The sequence below is a fragment of the Rattus norvegicus genome, chromosome 9 (genome assembly GCF_036323735.1).
Source record: "Rattus norvegicus strain BN/NHsdMcwi chromosome 9, GRCr8, whole genome shotgun sequence".
Taxonomy (NCBI): Eukaryota; Metazoa; Chordata; class Mammalia; order Rodentia; family Muridae; genus Rattus; species Rattus norvegicus.
In genome coordinates, this window is record NC_086027.1 from 3,736,770 (window position 1) to 3,759,162 (window position 22,393).

Sequence of the window (22,393 nt, forward strand, 5' to 3'; positions counted from 1 at the left end):
TGATATACAGCTCTGATTTTTTTATCTGAATCATAAGGGCTCTGAGCAACATTACTTATTTTCCCTGACTTATAACCTTCTATCCTGATTTATTTGCATTAGAATGTAGGGGCTCCAGAAATTGTTGTCTCTTTACTATATGAGGGAGAATCTAATTAGCTCTTTTCATATACTGAAGTCTCTTGCTTTTTGGATATTTGTTGTTAATCTCCCCAAAAAATTACTGCAAGCTCTTTGCCAAGGTTCATTTTCTACTCATAATGGGACAATTTCAGTGTTAGTCAAAGGTATCACAATTTCTGCTGTGTCTATTCCTGCTAATTGACAAAGTGTCATTTTCAATCCAGAATCAATTCAGAAACTGTTTCTACATAGGTCTTTAATCTTTTACTCTGTTTGTGAGCTAAAACAACAACAACAACAACAACAACAACAACAACAACAACAAAATGACCTAGTCTAAGATGTTATCCTGAAAGACCGCTCCCCATGAGTCTTAACTCAGAGCTGCAACAGGCTTGAACATGCCCAGGCATGCCCAGATACCTAGGGCCGAGTCACTGGTAAAACTAACAGACCATAAAAGGAAAGGAATGCAGAACAGACCAGGAGTACTTGATCTGACTCACAGGCCACCTGGCAGGAAGAGATAAGCCCCCGACATTCAGGACGCCCCAAACCTGCCAATGTGTGTAGCTATACCTTATTACCTCATCATGTGAAATAGCCAATCATATGTGAACATGTCTATGTGCCTCGTTTGAATCCACCAATCCCCGTAACTATGCATCTGCTTCTGTATGCCTGCTTCTGCTTCCCCAAACCCTATAAAAGCCCCATGCTGGAGCTGCTGGGCGCGCAAGTCCTCCGAAGAGACTGTGTGCCCGCAGGTACCTGTGTTTTCCAATAAACCCTCTTGCTGATTGCATCCGAGTGGCCTCAGCTCGGTCATTGGGCGCTTGGGTCTCCTCCTGAGGGAATGGTCCTCTCTGGGGGTCTTTCACTCCTCTCTGTATAAGAATTCCTGTGGGAGAGTGAGTAGAAAGCAAAATAACTAAAACACAATCAAACCTTGGATCTTACAAGCCACGCTTGCATCCAGTAACTCTTTTCTACCAGAGTCACTTCTCTCCTCAACTGATAATTTTTTTGGACTATTTAAGTCCTTATCACCTTGTAAGATTTGAAATAAATTACTTAGCTCTTGAGTAGTTAAACCAATTGTGGGCCATAGCTAGTTAATATCTCTTAGCAATTTTTTATTTGTGAAAATCTTTAAGAGTTTGTAATTGATCTTTCCTGATTTGTACTTTCTGTGATTGGATTTTCTGTAACCCTATCTTATATCCTAGATAACTAACAGAATCTCCTCTTTGGATTTTTTTCATAAGCAATTTTGCGAAAAAACAAAACAAAACAAAACTGTGAAGGTTTCTTTTGGGTCTTGTATAATTTTAATAAGTGACTCTGACCTCTTTCCTGATTCTTCAAACTTGTCCCAAGCATTTAAAGCTGCTAAATGACATAGCACCAAGGTGTGATTATCAAATTCAAAGCTTCCTTTGTAGCTCAGAATATTGACTTTCACCTAGCAACTGAACTTGGGAAATATTAACACCTCTAGTCTTATGTCGCTGTTCTATGGCCCTAGCTTCCTCTTTTCACCATGTTTGCCATTGTAACTAAGGACCAGCTTCCAATATTGCTATTGCCAAATCTTTCCAATCTTGGGGGATAATTCTGTTCATGAAGTTAATATTTGCTTCACATAGGGTGAATGCACACCATATGAAATGATTGATTCCTTGAATCTCCTGAAGTCTAACATGGCTATAGGATTCCAATTATCTTCCTCATAGCCTTGGGGGTGCCTATCATCTAGTGGTAGTTCTTGTATAGTAGCTGGATCAATTAATATTGGTTTTCTAACAATCTTGGGTCACCCTCCTCAGTTTCCCTATGTGGTAGCTCAGTAGGTTTTTCTCTTCTTCATTTGTAAGTTGTTCTAAGACTTGTATCCTATCAATCCACTTTTTATATTTGGCACACACACAAGAAAACAACTATGGTTATTAAGGATAAAATATGAGTTACCAGACTGATAGTAATTAAATCAATATTATGCCAATCATCTCAACTAAGTCATTTATCTTTTCATTTTCTGCATTTTGTTTCAATCCACCTAAAGTAGCACTATGCAGGGTCCTAACACCTTATATTTCCATCCTTAACTCTCTCCTTGATGACTTCCCAAACATGATGGCTTTTCACTTTTTCACAGCTAGTGTGATTTCTCTGTATGGTTGTGCCTGTTACAATATTGTAACCCTGTTTACAATTTCCAAGCAGGAACATCTTGGATTAAAAATGTGTGCTAGAGCTGAGCCACACTACCACTAGAAACAGATTTTTTCAGTAAATAACACAATCTTGGGGTTCATTGCGTGATCAAATCTCCTGCAGCATGAAAACAGTTTTCTTGGAGTCATCCGCCATCTGTGGCTCTTACAATCTGTCTGACTTGTCTTCTGTATGGACCCTTGGGTCCTGAGTGGAGGAGTATGATAGACTTCTGTATGGACCCTTGGGTCCTGAGTGGAGGAGTATGATAGAGACACTTTGTATGGGGCTGAATGCTTCAAAGTCTCTGGCAAACCGATCTTTGGTGACGATGGAAGGTGACGTAATCTCTGTCACTGCTTCTCAGATGTAACTAGAACACTTTTGTCAGGGCCCAGGAAGGATGGAATGCTAGTCAAAGGCAGGGAATGGGGAAGGGAGTCAGGCCATGGCAGAAGATATCTGGTTTTCTGCCCAGGTTCTGCAGGACCACCTTGAGCTAGTGAAGGGCTGGACACTTTGGAGAAGTTTAGAATGCTGGTCCAAAGTTGGAGCTCAAGTCAGTGATGGAAGAGACCTGAGGAAATTTTGTCATAAGCATCTGTTTTACTGACCATTGGATAATTTTGATAATTTTTTTTGCCTGAAATAACAGGGGATGATCATTATTACAAAGAATGTAGAGATCAGTGCGCCAAGGAGATGTACAAGCCATAAGACCAAGGTAGACCAAAATGAGAGAGTTCTGCAAAAGAGACAGCCCCTGGAGGCTGTAGCGTCTTGAGCAACTCATATATATTTTTGATGCTTTCTTCCACTCAAATGTTGCCCCCGCCAGCGGGGACCCAGTTATTTGTGGGAGTCGAGGGGGACCCATACCTGCGGGAGAATGGGCAAGAAAGAGGAGCGAGTCCAAGCAGTGTCCTTGTCAAGGTCTGTTTATTGAGAGGAATGTACAGCATTTAAACTCTGAAGCAGGAATCGAAGCTTAGGGCAGGGGGAGTACTGGGAAGTGCCCAAGGACATAAGGTGAATCATTAAATTGCAAGATATCCTCCTTAGACAAAGAGGCAGCAGTCTTGGGGACATGTTCTTTCTTTGAAAAGGTCAAGCCCTTCTCAGGAATCTGCTCAGGGCAGGGCACTAGCTTTGCTTAGTCCGGCAGTCCGGTCCCCGACAAGATGTCCTGGTTTACATCTGCCTCTCAGCAAGTCCAGGGCTCACTGGTTCTGCAGGACAATGTTGTAGGTCACGTTAGAGCAGTTTGCAGGCTGCAGTTGATCCCTGGATGGTATCTGTAAGTAGAGTGAAAATCTGTGGGGACACGTATAGACTAGGGACAGAAAGAAAAATTACAGAGCTTAGGATAGACTCTTTATCTTGGGCATACTTGAACTTTCTAGATCTGTGGTCCTGGTAGTTGGGGTGGTGGTAAAATGAGTCGCAAGACCAGGGATAGACAGTAGGTGAGAAGGTTTAAGCTGCTGACTCGCAGGGGTGTTTATCTGGGGTCTGTTTGCCCTGTGAGAGGTAGATATAAGTCATGACTCTCAAATGTATATGAATTTTTAAAAAGTTTGCAAAAAAGAGTTGAAAGCTTTAGTTACATTAGCATGAACCCTGTCTTTAATCTGTATCTCTCTGAAATACAGATTAAATAATCTGAAGTTCTCATTGTGGCAAAAGCAATGTCTGCAAATAGCTGGAGTAGAATCAGGCCTTGAGCATAGCTAAAGCTTGAGGACCCAAAAAGATGGTTCTGGGTTAAAAGCATGAACTTCTTTCTTCTGTCCAAAGGACTGGTTGAATATAGATTGGACGGGGATGTATTCAATATAATGAGAAGCAATTTTAAGTCTATATTTGTAATGTCCAAAATTAACCTGTAAGTTACCAACCAACAAGTAACCAACCAGGAACCAACCAAGTAACTTCCAGGAATGCTGGGAATTGTAGTTCTTGGGGAATAACAAAGCCTTATGGGAAAATACAGTGTCTATATAAGTCCCTGCAACACTTGGCTCGAAGCCATTCTCAGTTGGGAAGTTCTGGGAAATGGTCCTGACCAAAGTCCATCTCTTGGTCAATATTTACTAAAGCTTACTTCAAATTTGGTCCAAAATGGTGGAGTCTTTTTTTTTTTTTTTTTTGCAAGTCAGAGGCTTAACACATTTAGAAAACAACCAAAGGAATTTTAAAAGTTGAAGACTGACTATATTAATATTAGCCAATGCTTTACCAAAGATTATATTAATAGCTTCTTGGCTACTCGTTAATAATTCTCATTAATTTTCATTAATTAACTCCATTAATTAATGTTCACTTTCTGAACTTTCGAAGTCTTAACATCATAAATCATCTTTAACCCTCATTTTTTAATGTAAATCACCTCCTTAGATCTTTACAACTTGCACTTACATTCCTCAAATCATTTTATTAGACCCTCACAACTTAGTTCTTTACATGCATTTACACACCTTAAATTATTACCTTACATACATAAACTTTAAACCCTTTTTACCCCAATCTAATTATTTACCACAGGACATAGGTGTATAGTGATATGTATAGTAAAGCCATTATGTCTGGATTTGAGTGAAATGTACCAACAAAGCCTTTGCTATATTTGGGTTAATCAGTGGAGGCTGAGAAATTGTTTTGAGACTGTTTGAACCTATAAGAAATGTTGTCTTCCTGGAAAGTTGCACTAGGTGCTATGCTAGAGCTTACAGCTGCACAGATCCTGGCAAGCCTGGAGTTCTTACTTTTGATTATAGCTAGCCATGGTCCAAGGGACTGAGATCTGTGTGGGTTGTCTGCAGCAAGGGCAAGATAACTTTGGCAGTTGGAACTGTTCCCAGCCCCAATTAATCTTGTGTGTCGATTGAATAAAGTAACTGGAGTGAGCTAGTTGGGGGGGGGGAGGTCAATCTTTTCGAAGAAGGCTGACCCCCTCTATTCCTTGGGGGAAATGAAGGCTTAGCATCTTGGCGAGCTTCTCTCGGTTCAGTGGCACCTACAACCAATATCAATCAATATACAGTCCCCACCATGGAGCTTCAAAGCTAGTTGATTACTGAGAGCAGTGACTGAAAAGCAATTCTTTTAATAAAGGAATAGTAAAAAATAACCTTTTTGTTATAACAGTACTTTGATAGCTTGAGTTTGTTTTTTCAATGAAACCTGTTTTTAAGTTTATCTCTGTGTGAAGCCATTGAGTCTGCCTTTCTCAGTAGAAGATCTAGTGGCTCTAGAAAAAGACCTAATTTTTACATATGAAATGGACTGACCAGGCAGCTGTAGGCTTGGGGAGGAGCTGTTTGCTTGCTGCTGCTAAACCGATAAAGCTATAGTTAGCCAACACCATTAGAGATCTGAGAAGGGTACCTCTGAGCAGCAAGTGTAATTAAAATAGCCTCTGTACGAATTAAAATGACACTTACACTCTGTCTGGACAGCGATCCTGGCTCTTCTACGGCAATCTCTATGGCCTCGCTGGGGTAGAGATCTTCAGTCTTTGGCTTCACTTGGGGCAGCATTTAAGTCTTTGGCTGACATACAGGGCAGCATTAACTCTTCAGCTGCCAGACCCAAAAGGTCTGAGAGATTTTTCTGTGGTGGAGGGACTCAGGAAAACTGACCTAGTTTGATAAGGCAGAGTAGGTCAGTTAACTCAAAAGTGTCCATAGTTTTGGGGAAAGCCCTGGTGGCAGACAAGGTATGGGGCAGCTCTTTGTTCAGTGCTAGCATTTCCAGGTGGAGTCTTCTCTGGAGATAGCTTTAGCTGCTGCTGTCAAAGGCCACACTTAGCATATCACTGAGAGGTTTGAAGGTCATCATCTAATCTGCTCTGTATATCTGATTCCAAACAAACTTTTTTTGTTTTTAGTTACATTCTTCAGGAACCTTGGTAGCATATATGATAGCATATACAGAAGACTAAAGCTTGTCTCTGTAAATGAATTACATTTGTACTTAGGATAACTACAAGCATGATTCTGAGCATGTGAAAGAATTCGATTACTTATAAGACCATTAACTTGCTTGTCTTAATTATGTTTAACATTTTACAAGTCAGTAGGTTTTATAAAATTAGGATTTCATTTAGTTTTATCCCTGTTACGTCTGAGCCTCAAAATTTTGAGTAGAAATTTTAATTGAGGATCCTTCAGCATAAAACATAACTCTAAACCACAGATCTATTCCACAGAGAGACTGGGATCCTTGCTTTCCTGATCCTCATGTAACTCTACAGAATGTTGCAGTTAAGTATATCCAAATTGCTAAAGCTTAATAAAGCTATGAAAGACAAAGGACAAGACACATACCTTCAATTGCGCCTCTGTTAGCCTCAATAGTCCTTAGGAATTAAACCTTATCTATAAAACCTTGTGTATAAAAACATTATCTATAAAAAAAAAACATATCCATCAAACATATGTCATTCTTTATCTAAAAAATTTTAGAGGCCTGGTGTTGAGCACAGCTAGCAACGGGGTTAAACATGTGTCTCTCAGTCCGTTTCTGTAATCTGAGTAGACCATTATAACCTTAGGAGCTCATGAATCTTAATCAAACATATTTTATTCACCAAATATATGTTGTTCATTATCTAAAACTTTTATTCTAGGGATAAAAGTCATTATACAAAAGTCTTGTCTGAATCCAAAATATCTTGGAGACTTGCTGTTGTCTCCTTAGAAGACATAAACAGCGGAGGCTCAGTATTATTGTAGATGCTGCCTTAGTTGGTTTATACCACGAGGTCATCTTACTCAAGATGGAGTTACATAGTAAGTATATCTCTAACCTCAGTAAAGATGGCTGCAAGCACTCCAAGGTAAGCCCGTCAGGCATATACCCATTTTTTTTCTTTTAAAAATATCCATTTTTCCTAAACAATAGTTAATCCAAAATACATATACAAATATGCAGTAGCAAACTAAGATTACACACACACACACACACACACACACACACACACAATTAATTTTTATAGTTTTAGCTAACTTTTTGTTACAGATTCTAAAGAAGTTTTAAAACTACAACCAGTGAACTTACAAATCCTGAGATACACATTGTGACATAAAGCTTTTATTTTAGAAAATGTTTTAGAGGTACAAGAGGGGAATGTTCAGAGTTGAGTGAAGCAAGAGGAGTAAGAGCCAAGCAGCCACAGTCCCTATTGGGGTTAGTTCACTTCTAGCTGCTCTAAAGCTCATGGTGCCTTTTCCTGGTTTGCTTCCCTTCTTCCTGTCAGAGTCAGGCAGCCTGCCTGATCCAGGACAGAGACTTTGAGGAAAACTTTTAAATAAGTTTGCTCTAGTCTGGAGAGAAAGGGCCTTAACTCAACTCCAGAGCCAGGTGTTTTCTAGAATGAAACAGTATTGTATTGTCTAATATTATCTGTGCCCAAAACCATTCAGATCTCTGTGGGACTGAGTCCAGTGACCAGAGTGAGGTACTAGAGCAAACAGCAAAGATGGCAGAGACGAGCAAAGGAGGGTGGGAGGGAAGGAGCTCAGAGATGGTGCAAGCAGGAAAACAGGAAAGTATGCCCCCCTAGACTCATGCGTGCGAATGCTTGGTCTGTGGGGAATGGCTTTGCTGGGGCAAGTGTGTCACTGTGGGGGCAGGCTTTGAGGTTACACATGCTCAGACTCATTGATACAGTCTCCTTTTGTGCATGTGGATCAAGATGTAGAACTCTCAGCTCCTTCTCCAACTCTATGCCTCCATGTTTCCTGCCATGATGACAGTGGACTGAACCTCTGAAACCGTAAGCCAGCCCCAATGTTTTCTTTTATAAGAGTTGCCTTGGTCATGATGTCTCTTCACAGCAAAAACAAAACAAAACAAAACAACAACAAAACAAAACACCACCACTACCACCAATAAAACAACAACAACAACAACCCCACAAGGCTATAAGGCAGGGTTAAATAGAGGGGACAGGGTAAAGGAGGGATAGGGAGGGACAACAAAGCCACATGGAAACTTACTACTGTAAAAGCTTCCTCACATGTATGCATGTAGAAAGGGAATCTAAATTGCGTCACGGTCACCTTAGAATGAGGGAGACGACCTCCTTACTTTCATGATGGGTGGGAGGAGGCCACTGTTTCCTGGCTGACCAAACCCCAAGGTGGGGTGGCTCTGTATGGCTCAGTTCCCAGAGCAGCTCAGGGAGCACAATGCTGGCTGTTGCTTGGCCACCTCTAGGTGACCTTGTGGTTAGCCTCTCTGCAGTGCCTGCTACAGGCTTTCTTTGAATCTCTGAGAAACAGGATTCTGAGAAGTCAGCAGCAGCCTTGCTCTCACCGTCACAGCTCTAGGCCTCACACATTTGCTAGCCTAGAACTTTCCTTCCTAAGCCTTTAATTTTTTAAAAAAGTTTTATTTATACTTCATGTGCATTGGTGTTTTGCCAACATGTATGCCTGTGTGGGGGTGTCAGATCCCCTGGGACTGGAGTTACAGACACTTGTGAGCTGCCATGTGGGTGCTGGGTTTCTGGAAGAAAAGCCAGTGCTCTTAACCACTGAGCCCTCTCTCTAGTGCACTTTCCTTCTTTAGGGGACCAGCCAGAGGGTCAGGACCGGAGTGGGTCTGCTGTTGAAGCCGCCCCAGAGGCTGCTGCTGCTGCTATGCAAAACCTGGAGTCCAGAACCTACCCCAGGCTTCCTTGGTCAGAGGTGGGCCTCAGGGCTGGGCAGTGTCCAAGACAGCCATACAATACCTGCCTGCGAGTTATGTGGGTGACAACCAGCTATAACCACATACAGTGTTGTCGCAGGGAGCCAAGCACCCCCGCCTGTCAGATTTGGGGAAATGGGCTTCAGAGCTACCGCCACAGTGTCCCTCTTCACTGGGAGAGAGACATCTCCAGGGTGACTGAGGCAGGCAGGCTTGACAGACCCAACATTAGGTTCCATTCCAGGCTGGAGCAAAGTGGTAGTCGCCTTTCTACCCCACTATTGCTGCCTGTGCCCGGCTTGCTCATCTGCTGAGCCCTACATTTCTCTGGCTAGACTAAGTTCCCAAAAGCTGGAGACCCATCTTTTCACAGTGAGTCTTCAGCTCTGGGCAGGGTTTGACATATGCCGGGTCCTCAATGAACAGTAGTAGCTGAAGTATGGCTCTGTCTCCAGGGAGGACATGGTGACCGCTGACTCTGTTGTGAACAGACACAGGAGCAGCAGGGGAAGCCTGCGCAAGGCTTCTCAAGACAGCTCAGAGAGAAGTACCACTAATTTGGACATGGGAGAAATACACCCGCTACTGCATAATTACCCATCCCCCAAACTTAAGTCCACTTCCACGGTCAGTCTGCTTGTGATGTAAAAGGCTCGGTTGTGTGCTATGCTCTAGTGTCTGGATCCTGGACTCTAGGAGAAGCAAGGGAACAGGACACACCGGCACCCACACAGTACAGCTGGAAGTCAGCTACCGCCCTACCAACAAACTGTTCATTAGGCAGACAGAGGGAGGGGTTGTCTGGTCCCTGAAGCAGGTCTCTGGAGGCAGGCTCAGGCTGTAAACATCTTTGCCAGTCAGCCATAACCACTGATACTTGGACTCAGGAAGAAGGCTTTGCTCTTCCTCAGTGCTTCACCCAGGTAAGTCTTTGCCACCTGGATCGGCTGAGGTCTTGGAGTTCTCAACCTGGCAATGTCTATGTCGGCAGTACATTCAGTCAGGACTTGGGTCATTCAGGGTGAACGGTAGCACAGGCAAAGAGAAACCGAACAGTAAGATCTCAGGATGCAATGTGGGTTGGCACTTCTGCAGGGGAGGCTGGGGAGCAGGGTTCAAGAAGAGGAAGTGGGATGGGTATGGCTTTGGTGTGAGGTAGGCTGGAGTAGGAATGTAACTCTACAGGATGAAGAGGTGGCTTCTGTTTTTATTGGAGGGTGAGCTGAAGACTTGGGGGATACTCACTGGCCACACCAAGCAGACGGATAAGGACAATTAGTCCTTATTTCTAATGAGTTAAAGTGAGGACGGGGCTGAGTGGCTGTGGACCAAGGGAGGGGACAAGGAGGCAGCAGGTGGCTATGCCATGTTGAGGGTCAAGGATGCTGTGGGAAGGTTGGTGAATGATCATATCTTTGCATGGTGGTTCTAACTGAAATTCTTTCACAGGAAGATGGCAGCTTCATTGCTGCTCCATTTCCCTCAGTTTCCTTAACCACAGCCAGAATCTTGACACTGGGTTCCTATGACCCTTGTGGTCTGAGTGTGATCCACTGGCTGTCACCGAATGGTCAGTCCTTGGTGAGGGGCCACCCCCTACAGCAAGTGTCTGTGGGATACAACTAACAAAACTGCCATGAAACCAGTGCCCAGCATTTCCTGAGCATGAAGTAGGTGTGCCCACCGCTCACCACATGGGGCACGTGGCTGACTCCAGACTCTGTTTCTCCTCTTAGGCAGGAAGGAGGCCTTCATCTGGGCTGCCCTTGTGTATGTGTGCCTTTCCTGCACAGACATGTCCCTCCTACCCTTTCTGGGATTTAAGGGGCCATGGTGCGCCTTGAGCCCTCATTCTTCATGGGTGCCCAGCAATCTGTATCTCTGTAGACACAAATGGGCAGCTGTGGAAGGGGTCCTCTACATTGGGATGACTTCTGTCGTTACCACAGATGTGCTCAGAGTTCAGAAGTGCCCAATGGCATAGATGCTTAGGAGTATGGTGGCTGGCAGATGCAAACTTCAGTGTTCTACTTTGGAGTGCTAGAAGCCACTTCAACAGGGCATCAGTCACAGAGGCCAGTTTGTAACTGGGTAGACCTGGATTAAAAAACATGTAGAGAGGCCGTCTTGGCTTTGGTTGGGCCCTGTGTAATTGCTCCTGCGTTTTGAACAGGGCAGTCCTGTCTTGCCTGACGGCCACCTAGCCTGGCACTTAGGCTGTTTCTCCCTTCAAGCCAGGCTCAGCCTTACGCTTGGAAGTAGGAAGGATGGCGCTGCAAGAGTGGCGCTGCAAGAGTAAGTTCAACGGGGGGGAGGGGGGACTTGCAACAGGAGCCCAGCCTGACAGGAAACTCAGGGAAACAGCTAGCCCTAGCCTAGGATGTCCCCGAGGTAGAAGTGAGGTTCAAACCCCAGATCCTCTGAGCATCCTCAGGTAGAGCTGAGCTGGGTAGGAAGAAATTCCTAGAACACTAGTCAGCTGGGGACAAGTGAGCTGGTCCCTGTACCCTAGGGGTGGCTGTGGCTGCTGAGACATGCTGTGTCCACTGGCTGGCTAGGCTGGGGCCCTGACATGTACATGTTAAGTGGCTTCATGTGAGGCACAAGTGCCCTTCTGCACTCTCCATCCACCCTATGTGTCACTCTAGGTGCGCAGTGCTCTGACCACCTCGATTCTCCTGATCCTGCCGCAAAGTGTATGTTGCAGGGGACTGGCTTAGGGAGGGAAGGGCCAGCTGCAGGCTGTGGCCCCACATCAGGAGGCCTCTGTGGTCCACATGCCAGTGTACGTGGTGGGACTCCTTCCTCCAGACCCACAATCACTCCTGAAATGGAGGCTCACTTTTTTTTTTCTTTTTTTTCGGAGCTGGGGACCGAACCCAGGGCCTTGCGCTTGCTAGGCAAGCGCTCTACCACTGAGCTAAATAAATCCCCAACCCCTGGAGGCTCACTCTTAAATACATGTCTTAACCTGTGTAACCCTCGCTGGGATGACAAGTGGGAGCAGCATTGTTGTTGTCTTGGTGGTTAGGAAGCAATCTCAGGAGGCTATGAAGGCTGCCCATGTGCAAAGGAAAGAAATGCAGGTGAGGCTGAGGCACGGCCAACACCAGCCCTGCTGGCCAGGCACCTCCATGCTCGCCTGACCCCAGAGCTGGGTGACTGGAAGAAGTGGATACCCCAGTTCTCATCAGTCCTTTATTAGTACACATCAGACGGGGCCACCCTGCCAAAGGAGGAGTCTTTCCTCCATCAGTGTGAGTCCCCGCATGAAGGCCCATGAGGACATTGTTGTCACTGCTGGGACATTGACTAGGTGAGCTGAGCCTCATGAACTGAAGGACGACATCTACACCAGTTTGGCTACTGAATGACAGCTCTTTTCAACAAGACAGAAAACAGTTTTCAGCTTAACATGCAGGAGGCCAAGTGACCTGTGTGGAGTCTGCCCCACAGCTCTCCGTGCACGTGGCCTCCCTCCCCATTTCCCAGAAATCCCTGTTGTGCGTAAATGCCGAGGCCAGGACTGTGTTCCCAGGGGAGAGAGATGGCATTGGCTGATGCAGGGCCACAGGTGTTCCACACTTTGTCCCTTAGTGGCCACTGGCAGAACTTTTAGCCAAAAGCAATCCGTATTGACCAGCAGATTAAGCTGGAGGTTTTGCATTTATTCAGTTTTTCCAACACCAAAGGCATGGCGGGCAAGCTCGTCCAGCAGGGAGAACACCTGTGCGGAGGAGAGGCATCCCTACCAGAAGCAGGCTCCATCCAGGGAGGCGGCTGCCCTCAAGAGTTACGCTGGTCAGCAGTGTGATCACTTCAAGTTGCAGTTAGTGCAGAACAGCAGGCCATCTTGACAAACTAAGCCAGGAAGGCCCCTTGAAGCGAACGGAGGCACAACTGGGAGACAAGGCAAGTCTGTGACCCTCTGTAGCACAGATGTGCTTTACCTCTTACTGCCCGCTCTGATAAAAGAGGACTGTATGAAACACAGACGTGTGTAAAAAAAGCAGATGACAGTGGGGCTTAATCTAAGCTTGGCATATAGAAAACTGTATTTAGCTGCTATAATCAAAATGTGAGAGATTAAAACTGATGATTACCATGTGGTTAAAGAAAAAAGTTCCATATATCCAGGACTTTGAAATGTACAATTAGACAGAAGTACCTGATAGGACAGCGGAGGAACGCAGTCCACACCAGCAATGCAGGACAAAAGGAAGCGATGTTCATCAACCAAGGGCGGAGTCTGTTAGACCAGAGAGCTCTCCAACCCTGGATCTTCCCAGGAGAGAGGGGCCTGACTAGGGACCATAGAGACATCTCAGTGTGGACCTGGGGGTTCTCATGTGGCACCCACACAAGCACAGGATGGGGGGCACATCATGGGCATGGGCAGGGCAGGTAGGTCGAGGGACTCTGAAATGCCCATTCAAATGGCAGGAGCCACAGACCACCTTCTTGGCCTGGTGGGGAGCCCGTGACAGTCATCTATGGCCCTTACTCTCAAAGCAAAGGAAATGACGAAACAGGGCCTCAGCTGTGACAGTCAGGGCAGCACTGTCCAGACCTGGAGGGATGAGTCAATACTTCCTGCCCTGGGTCTAAGGTACTGACTGACACCTTAAGTCAAGCCTTCAAGTGGAGTGGCTGCCGACAGTCTTCCCTCAGCGGCTGGGGGCCTGTTATATGGTGGCCCTGGGTCTTACAGAGCATCTTCGAGGGCCGTGTGCCAGCAGGCTCCTCAGAATGCTGAGAGGACTGGTCAGAGGCAGGGGGCAGAATTCATGAGGCCCCGACTGAGCCTTGCTCCCATGTGAGCGAGTCATCAGCCCTGCTATCCAGTACAGTTCAGGGCAGGCTGGCAGAGCTGACTGGAACATCTCCTTTTCTAAGATGGGGAGTATCGTGACATTAGCATTTCTGTCTGTACAGAGTTACAATCCTATTAACAGGGGCTCAGCTGCTCTCTGAGGAGGACCATCTAACAGATGCTACCTCTATCAAAATCTCCACTGTCCCTAGCTTTGTGTCCAATACAGCTCTGTACTCGGCCAATAGACCCACCCCAGGCAGGGCCCTGAGGCAGGCAGGCCCGTCCTTGCAGTGTCTGGATAGAGTTTACCGCTGAGCTCTAATGGAGAGGCTTGAGTAGGAGCCCTGCATCCTAGTGGCACGTGGAATGTTCTACAGGAAGCCTGCTCCCACGGAAGGGACTGTGCAGTGCTGACTCTGGGTGGTGTGAATGTGGTTCTCCTCTGTGTAGCCACTGCACTCCTGGCTGTGGGGACTCCAGAAGCAGAAATAGTTGTTCAAGGAGGAACAGTGGTGGCTGAAGCTTACGTAGCACAGGGTCCAGAAATACATTTGTGTCAGACAAGAATCTGATCCCTAATCTGAGACCCTGCTCCTACAGTTCTCGGACTCCAGCCCTGGGAGCCACTTGCTCTGCTCCCTGTGTGGCTAGTCTGTGTTTGGGCTCCAAGGCTGGAGTGAGGCTGCCCGCCAGAGTTTTGCACAAGTTCCTGTGCTGCAGTTTGATAACCAACTTCTCCTTCTGAGAGTAAATTGGCAGAGCTTCTGGGGAGGGGATGGAAGAGACGTGGCTCTGTTGTGGACTGGTGTGTCTGACAGTGGATATGGAGCAGGGGACCTGACCTGGCTCTAATGGGAGCAAGGTCACAGGGTCAGCTAAGGGCCTGGAAAACTTGATCTGCATTTTGGTAAACATAGTGCACTAGAAGAAGCACAGTTGCCTCTTTGTAAAGAGTTCCAGGGTGTTGAACCAATGTGAAAGCATGCTGAGAAAGAGACACTGGTTCAGGAGGGTCTCCGATAGTGGGTCCCTGTGTTCAGATGTCCAAGGGGCTCACGATGGTGAAGCCAGAGTCCTTGCTGCTGTCATCATCTGGGCTGGAGCTAGGGTTGCTGGAGGAGGCTGAGGCTGGGCCCATCAGTGGGTCTGAGAACACCAGTGGGGAGCAGGTTGGGACTCGACTTTTCCCAGACGTGTTTCTGAGGGTGAGCAGGGGCTGGGCCTGGCCTGAGAAGGCCTCCTTCGCACGGCGCCCCTCATCTTCTTTAGAAACCAGAATGAAGTCGTCTGAGGTCGCTCCACCTGTGCACCCTGGCATCTCTGAAGAGGCCTGTGAAGTAAAACCAGAGGAGAAAGAGTGTGACTGCAGGAGTGACTGACAGCACTGAACAGAGGAGGCCTGGGTGGTCCTGCTTCAAGGCCTGGAGCCCAGACATGAGGCGGTGGTGCTGAGCTAGTATGGCCTTGTGAGCCCCTCTGAAACCAAACACTTCCCAGGAGACAAAAACCAAGTTCCTGTTTGATGCTGCAAGGAAAGGCAGCTTCCCCGCTGTAGGAGGGCCAGCCCAGGAGCTGGCCACCAGGCCATAGGTGCCATTCCTGGTACCGGTCTTACCAGAATCCCTTGTAAGCTTAAATCTCACCTCTGTGAGACAGGTGAGGCCCACACCCCTCCTGCTCTGTGGTTACAGTATTATGTATGTGCAGACTCACAAAAGAGGCTTTTTAGTGTGCGCTACCACACCTGGAGTGACTGTGCTATCTCACGGCTATCGAATCTTGGGTGCACATGTGTGGGTCTCCTGGAGCAATGGCGGAAACTGGTAGGTACCAGGGATAAAGTGTAAGTCAAGAAAAAGAAATAGGAAAATCAAGGAAAACATAGTTCAGTGGGGAAACGCATCGCACTGATTTAGTCCACAATTATTTTCTGCTTTACAAAACTTTAAGTAGACTTTTATGTCCCAGCTGACAGACTCTAATTATCTGTGGGCAGACATAAAGATTTTGGGTTAGCTGGTAATGGTGGCTCACACTTTTAATCCTAGCACTTAGAGAGTAGCTTGGCCTATAGAGTGAGACCCTGTCTGGCAAAATAAAGTTAGTTAGCAGAGCTGTAATCTTGCCCTGTAGTTCCCAATCTCCCAAAAGTGAGTCCTTCCAGTGATTTCAAAAGGATTTAAAAATTCCACTGCCATTTTTTGAGGAAAAACAGGGCAAAGACTTGAGGAGAATTAGAACTTTGCCACAATTTGTAGACAATAATATCCTAATTGCAAGCTTGACTATGGGGACTCAGATAAAAATGTCTAAGAGGCTTTAAATGTTTTGGTTGAAATGGCATCAAGGTCTCTAAGGGAAAAAAAAACTACTGTCCAAGACTGATCTAAGCTTTGTAATATCCCAGGGACAAAGCCTTAACCAAACGAGATGCTGGCAACGTGCCAGGCCAGCAGTCCTAACCATAGAAGCAGCTGTGAGGACTTTTAGGCATGGCTGGTCCCCACTCTATTTAGATTCCCAAATCTTAGTTAACCACAAAGCCTCACATATGTAAGTTACATGGAACAGAGACTCATTTCTTTCAATGGGGCGCACAGTGCAATCAAAGCTTTTATGAAGCTCAAGGGGCATTGACCAATGCTATCGCTTTACGTCTACCAGACCTAAATATGTGATTTGATTTGGACAGACAGGGAAGACAAGGTCACAGCTGGTGTGTTAATGCAGATGCTCCGTCCTCTAAGAAGAGTGATGGTCAGTTTCTGTAAAGAGTTATATGCTGTGTCCCAAGGATGGACATTGTGCTTAATCAAACAACAGAAACAGAAACTTGACTACAGGAGGCACTGACGTGAGCACCCCATAGCAGCTCTCTAGTGCTCTGAGACCCTGCGCAGTACACTACTGTCTGACAAACGGCCAGATGGTATAGTACAGTTCCAGGAGCTAGATGTCCTCCATGTGACTTTAAACCTTGATAGACGTGCATCCCAGTTATACTGCATGCAGGGCCCTAGGAAATATTAGTGCATGATGCACTTGTGTCCTCATGCAAGAAGGCCTCTTCAGAGCCCCCTGCTGAGCGCTGAAGAAGCACAGTGTGTGGGCAGGAGCAGTTCTATGGTTAGGAGTTCTCTCTAGGCTGGCTTTGTAGCAGTCTCTTCCCATAGGCCCCCTGAGCCAATAACACCTGCCCTTGAGAACTTCAGCTCAAAGCACTCAAGAAATAGACCTGAGTTGGGCACTAGACCTAGGAAAAGGAAAACTGCCTATCCAGATACCCACATTGTCTTCTTGATCATGCAAGTCTGGGAACAGAGGTCTCTATGTCAACAGTAAGAAATTAAACACGGAAGGGGACTGTCAGACTGCTCTAGGCAGCAAATGTTCTAAGAAAGTAGCTACAGAGGGCATCTGAGGAGACACTGAGATAAAAGGAAACTGTGCAGCTGCCTCTGCAGTTGAACCTCAGCCTTGGCCTTGTCTCTAAAGACTTTGCAGCTGCCTTTGATTCTTGGCCTGTTCTAGAATAGATTTTACTCTTCACTCACAGGAAATAAGGACAGGCTTCCAAATATGTACTGCTTTACAGGGGTGGCTTACAGACAGTCAAGGAAAAAGCTTGCCAGCTAGGAACAGTGGTATGGGCAATTTTTAGTGATTCAAATAATTAAACTCATGGAATATGGTAAGGACCTCAGCCTTAGAGAGCAAAGGTAAAGAATACACAGAATACACTGCAAATAAAACTACCTTCAAAAGAATCACTTGTGATCCATTGGTGAGAGTGGTACAGGCCAGGGCATACTGTCAGGAGAGGCCTGGCAAGGAAGTGGCACAGTCAAGCTAGACTTAAGTGCCTACTGATGGCTAGAGGCCTTCCTCTGCAGAAGAAAAAAAGCAGAAGAGGCCACAAGAAGACTTCTAGAGGACATCAAATCAAGGACGGACTAAGGACTCCTTTAGTTTATTCAAAGTGACAAACACTTGTTTTTATTTCCAAGACAGGAGTTGAGGTTCCCTAGATGCAACATGGACACCTTAGATACCTGGCAAGGCTAGAAGGGTCATTTGCAAGTTCACCAAGTTCATTTGGTCACCTTGGGCCAAGCTGTGTCGTGGAAAGCCTAGCACTGAACTTCAGAGTTCAACTAAAAAATAAAGAGCACCTATTTGGGATCACGTGCCCGCTGACAGGACACCTGCTTGTTGGGGGTTCTGAGGTGGACGAGGGCACTTGTCTGCCCTGAAGTCACTCACTCCTCCCATATGCTCAGCCTAGCTCCTTCCCATAAGGAGCATTCAGTAGCATCGTTGCAGTGGTTACTGGCTCTGCACTTACCGAGAGGCCAACGCACCTGGCTCTACATGTTCTTACAACCGTGGAAAGCCACAGAACTATCCCTGGGGCAGTGTAAGTCCAGCAAATGGTTAGTGTCCCTCAAAGAAGTTTTTATGTGCTATTTTTTTTAAAGACTTATTATATATAAGTACACTGTAGCTGTCTTTAGATAACACCAGTAGAGGGTATCAGATCTCATTACAGGTGGTTGTGAGCCACCATGTGGTTGCTGGGATTTGAACTCAGGACCTCTGGAAGAGCAGTCTGTGCTCTTAACCACTGAGCCATCTCTCCAGCCCCTTTATGTGCTATTTTTATAGTCAACTAAAAATTCATATTAATTTTAAAAGTTCCAACTAAAAGTAGTTGGTGAGTCTATGTGCAACAATGTTTACACAGGGAAGGGAAATCTGGAGAAACTTATCAAATAAAAATGCTAATGTTGCATGTATGTCGGTAAAAAGGCACTCATACACTTTACAAGTTGGCTAGAGTTCTGCATCTGGAGGAAACCCCTTAAAATTAGAAAACAAAACATTTCCACACTGAGATTTTGCCAAGATTCATTTTTAAGGATGAACTTTGACTTTTTAAGAGATGTCCCTGGAACACCAGTCCTCATAGTATAACCACACCTATGATCCCCACACTTCGGAGGCTGAGGCAGGAGCATCTGAGGTTTTGTAGGCCATATAGGAAGGTCCTGACTCAGGAAACCAAACAAAACCAGTTCAATTTTAAAGTTCAGGTTGCAGGAAGTCATTGTGAGGGCTCAGTGGGCAAAGGTGCCTGCCACCCTTGGAACCCCACAGTAGGAGAGGACCCCTGGAAGGTTTCTTTCAATCTTCACATATATGTTACCCATAAGTACATACTAAAATGTAAAAGTTGAATATGAGCTAGACATGAACAACTGTGTTCTGTTGGCCAGTGCTACACAGTAAGAAGTGTGGAGGAGCTGCAGTTGTACTGGCAGGGGACACAGGGTCTCCTGTCTAGCCCCCTTCACTCCAGTCTTGTTCAGTTCCTGATAAACAGCTAGGACTAAGCCAACACAGAAGCCCTAAGACCCCTCTAGTCAGAACACCCCGTAGAATGACTCTCGGATGCTGACACCAATCAGGAACAGTTTTAAAACCAAACCAAACCAAACCAAACCAAACCAAACCAAACCCAAACCCAACCCAAACCCAACCCAAACCCAAACCAACGAATCAAGCAGAGTGAAGCAGAAAGAAAACCTCAAATGTGACTGACACAATCTTATGTGATGGTAGGTTCTAGAAGATGTACTGTGCCTCTCACAGAGGACATTTGCGGATTCTGTCTTATCAGATAGACAGTAATGTAATGAGAATTATTCCCCATGAAGGTAAGAGAGCAATTTAGGCACAAAGGGAACTAACCAAGAGAAACCCACCCCAGTCAGCATTAGGAAGATTACAGAGTCCTTCCAGTGTTAGTGGACTGGAGATACCAGCTGGAAGCAATTGACCCATCGCTCTCAGAGAGCTCACTTCTCATCTCAGAGGGTGGCTGGAGGCTCAGACCGATGCTGGCACACAGTCTCATGCAGCAGGCACTGTGCAACTCTCAGACCCAAGTCTCACTGTCAACACCTCCAGCTCTGGAGTGCTTGGCCTGTGCAACAGTCCAGGGTACTCAGGGCTCAGGTGTGTCCACTCACAGCTGAACTTCCTATGTGACACGCCCAAGTTCTTTGATAGGACTATCCTTATTCAGAACTTAGAGGAACTTATGCCAACCTCAGGAAAGCCCATTCTCCTCAGTACTCATTAAAACTCCTGTACCTGCTTGGCGGCCCTAGGGCCTTGGGTGCCCTGGTCCTGGCCACTGGAGCAGTAGTGGTCATCAGCGATGGTAATCTGTTCGTTCTCTTCAGCCTCCAGCTGGCTCTGGTTGAAGCGCAGGGAACCTTTCAGAATGTCTTTGATCTGTTTTCAAAGGAGACAAAGATAACAAAAAGATAAATAAGTTTGTAGCTAAATGCTTGATAACATGTACATGAGAAGCAGACTTGCCATTGACCTGCTTTCCCAGCAATTCCCTGGGAAATTGCAGTGCTGGTGACCTTCAGTCTCTGATGTTCTAGAAAGAACAGGCCCTAGGTCTACTGTGTGCCAGTGTGGGGTCTCTGGCCATCTGCACCAAGGCAGCTGCAGTGAGCGAGGATGGGAGTCAACCCTTCACACACCCTGCCCATGCTGGTCCTCTGCTGTCCTGCTCATCAGATCAACCATGCCATGTTAAAGTGCTTCTACACAGGAGCCAAGCGTAGCACCCAGCACCCGCCACCCTCTCCTCATGTCATCAGGGAGGTCCGAACTACTTTGCATCATTAGAAGAGGAGAAAGTACTATAGGTGGTTTTGAGAGAGAACATACACAGACCGTAATATATTGTGTTGATCTAGTCATGCTATTCTTAGTTGCTGTGGTTAATCCCTCACTGTATCTAGTTGCTAATTCTTAGTTTAGGTCAGTAGGAAAAATAGTATATGCAGGGCACATTTGTGATTTTAAGCATCCACGGAAGGTCATGGATGAAGTGGGGACTTTGTAGTGTAAGTGCTAACATCTCACTCTAGGAAATGAACCATTGGTAAATCCAACTGTTTCAAAGTATGGACTTAGTAATGGCTGATTAAAATTTGACTTAGTGTTAGTGTCAGGCTCTTCCAAGTTCAGAGACCGCTGCCTGTACCACTGTGTGGATCTATTACTCAGTAGGAAGCAGCATGTGCTCAGTCACACAGCCAGGAGGCAGTCCCACGCCAGCCGGGCTGTTCAGATCAGCACAGGTTCCTCTTCACTCATACTGCATCTTGCCTAGACCTGCCAGGGTCAGTAAATGGAGTCCCTGAGGGCCCCTGAAAGAAGTGAGCACGACCTGGGCTGCCCCTATATCCATGTCTTTATAGACAGGTGCAAATAGCGTGTCTGGAGAGACCAGTGTGTCTGGGTATGTGATGTAGGGAGTGGAAAACCTGCTTGTGTCACAGACACTTCAGACAGAATCACCAGGAGCATGGAGTGCAAGGTGACGCTTCAGGAGGAACGCCCTCTGTGGTGATATTGGTGAGGGAGGACAATGGCTTGAATGTGTCTTAAATACTGTGGAATCACCTTCCCCAGAGCTGGCAATGGGTGCTGGCCTGTGACACACGAAGCAGTGTCAGAGTAGTGCACCTACCTGTTTTAATCCTGCCAAGGACACCAGAATTTGATCTTCTTTTTCCAAATTCTCTTGTAATACCACATCTTGAATATTTACTGAAAACAGAAAAATGATAATTTTTTTTATAACAAATGCACTGTGTACAATTTACATGCCGCTATCTGACAACTTTAGAGAACTCTGAGGATGCTCTGTGACTGCAGGCAGCAGCAGGGAAGAAGCAATGTGCCTAGAAAGCACATCCTGCGTGCAGTCTCACTTCTTACACTTCCTGGGTGTGCTGAGAAGGAGGTGGTGTTCAACTCCAGTCAGGCAATGGGGACCTCACTGACCTATGGTGTGGCTGCGAGTCTGGAGCCTTGTCCCACTTCAGGAGGAAGTGTCCTTCCTTGAGCTTTCTTCAGTGGAGCCTAGCCTGTTTCCTTTCAGAGACAAGGCTCTCCTGCATATCTAAAATGAACACATCGCTGGGGCTTTGTAAAATTAAAGCATAGTAGAATAAGAAGAGCAAGAGGACAAGCTCAGAGCATTGAGGCCTTGGCTATAAATGGCTATGGAGTCAGCTTGCTTAACCCAGTGTCTTTAAAGGAGAATATTCTTTAGAACTCAGGACCCACAGTCTTTCCAAGGTCAAACCAGTCCTGACCAGTGCTGACACTCAGCAACCTGCTGACATACTGCAGTAGGATGCACAGGAGTACTGGTGGGGTAGCAAAGCATGACTGAAGCCCATTCTACACAGAACACAGACAGGTTGCCTCTTGTGAGGCTCACTCCAAATACTTTCAGAGTCCATAATTCTCTATGACTCTCACAGCTTAGGAAAACTCCTTCAACATCACATTCTTCCCTTGGGACCTGCCTGGGGGACACATGGTCCACGTGTGCCTGCCTTTCTGTCACCCCCTTTTCAGGTAGAGACCCAACACACACTACTACCTCTATCTATCCCCACCAAAAGCCCTTCAGCTTACTCCTAGAGTACAGACTCCCACCAC

General features: G+C 46.1%; 1 protein-coding gene across 18 annotated transcripts in view; it reads right to left on the reverse strand.

The window, feature by feature from the left end:
* Positions 1-3,262: 3,262 nt before the first annotated feature.
* The window catches only part of Tbc1d5 (TBC1 domain family, member 5), a 516,940-nt gene continuing 497,809 nt past the window's right edge, over positions 3,263-22,393 (reverse strand). For 15 of the 18 annotated variants that reach the window (XM_063267576.1, XM_039084056.2, XM_039084054.2 and 12 more), the window contains 3 exons: positions 21,411-21,490; positions 20,009-20,152; positions 12,221-15,182 (listed from right to left, as the gene is read on the reverse strand). In XM_063267576.1, coding sequence (XP_063123646.1) covers positions 14,889-15,182; positions 20,009-20,152; positions 21,411-21,490 — 518 coding nt within the window. In that variant the 3' untranslated portion in view covers positions 12,221-14,888. Of the gene's footprint in view, positions 3,636-5,783; positions 5,982-12,220; positions 15,183-20,008; positions 20,153-21,410; positions 21,491-22,393 lie in introns of those variants that run through there. The other 3 variants (XR_005488952.2, XR_010054624.1, NM_001134762.1) reach the window with 3 other exon arrangements.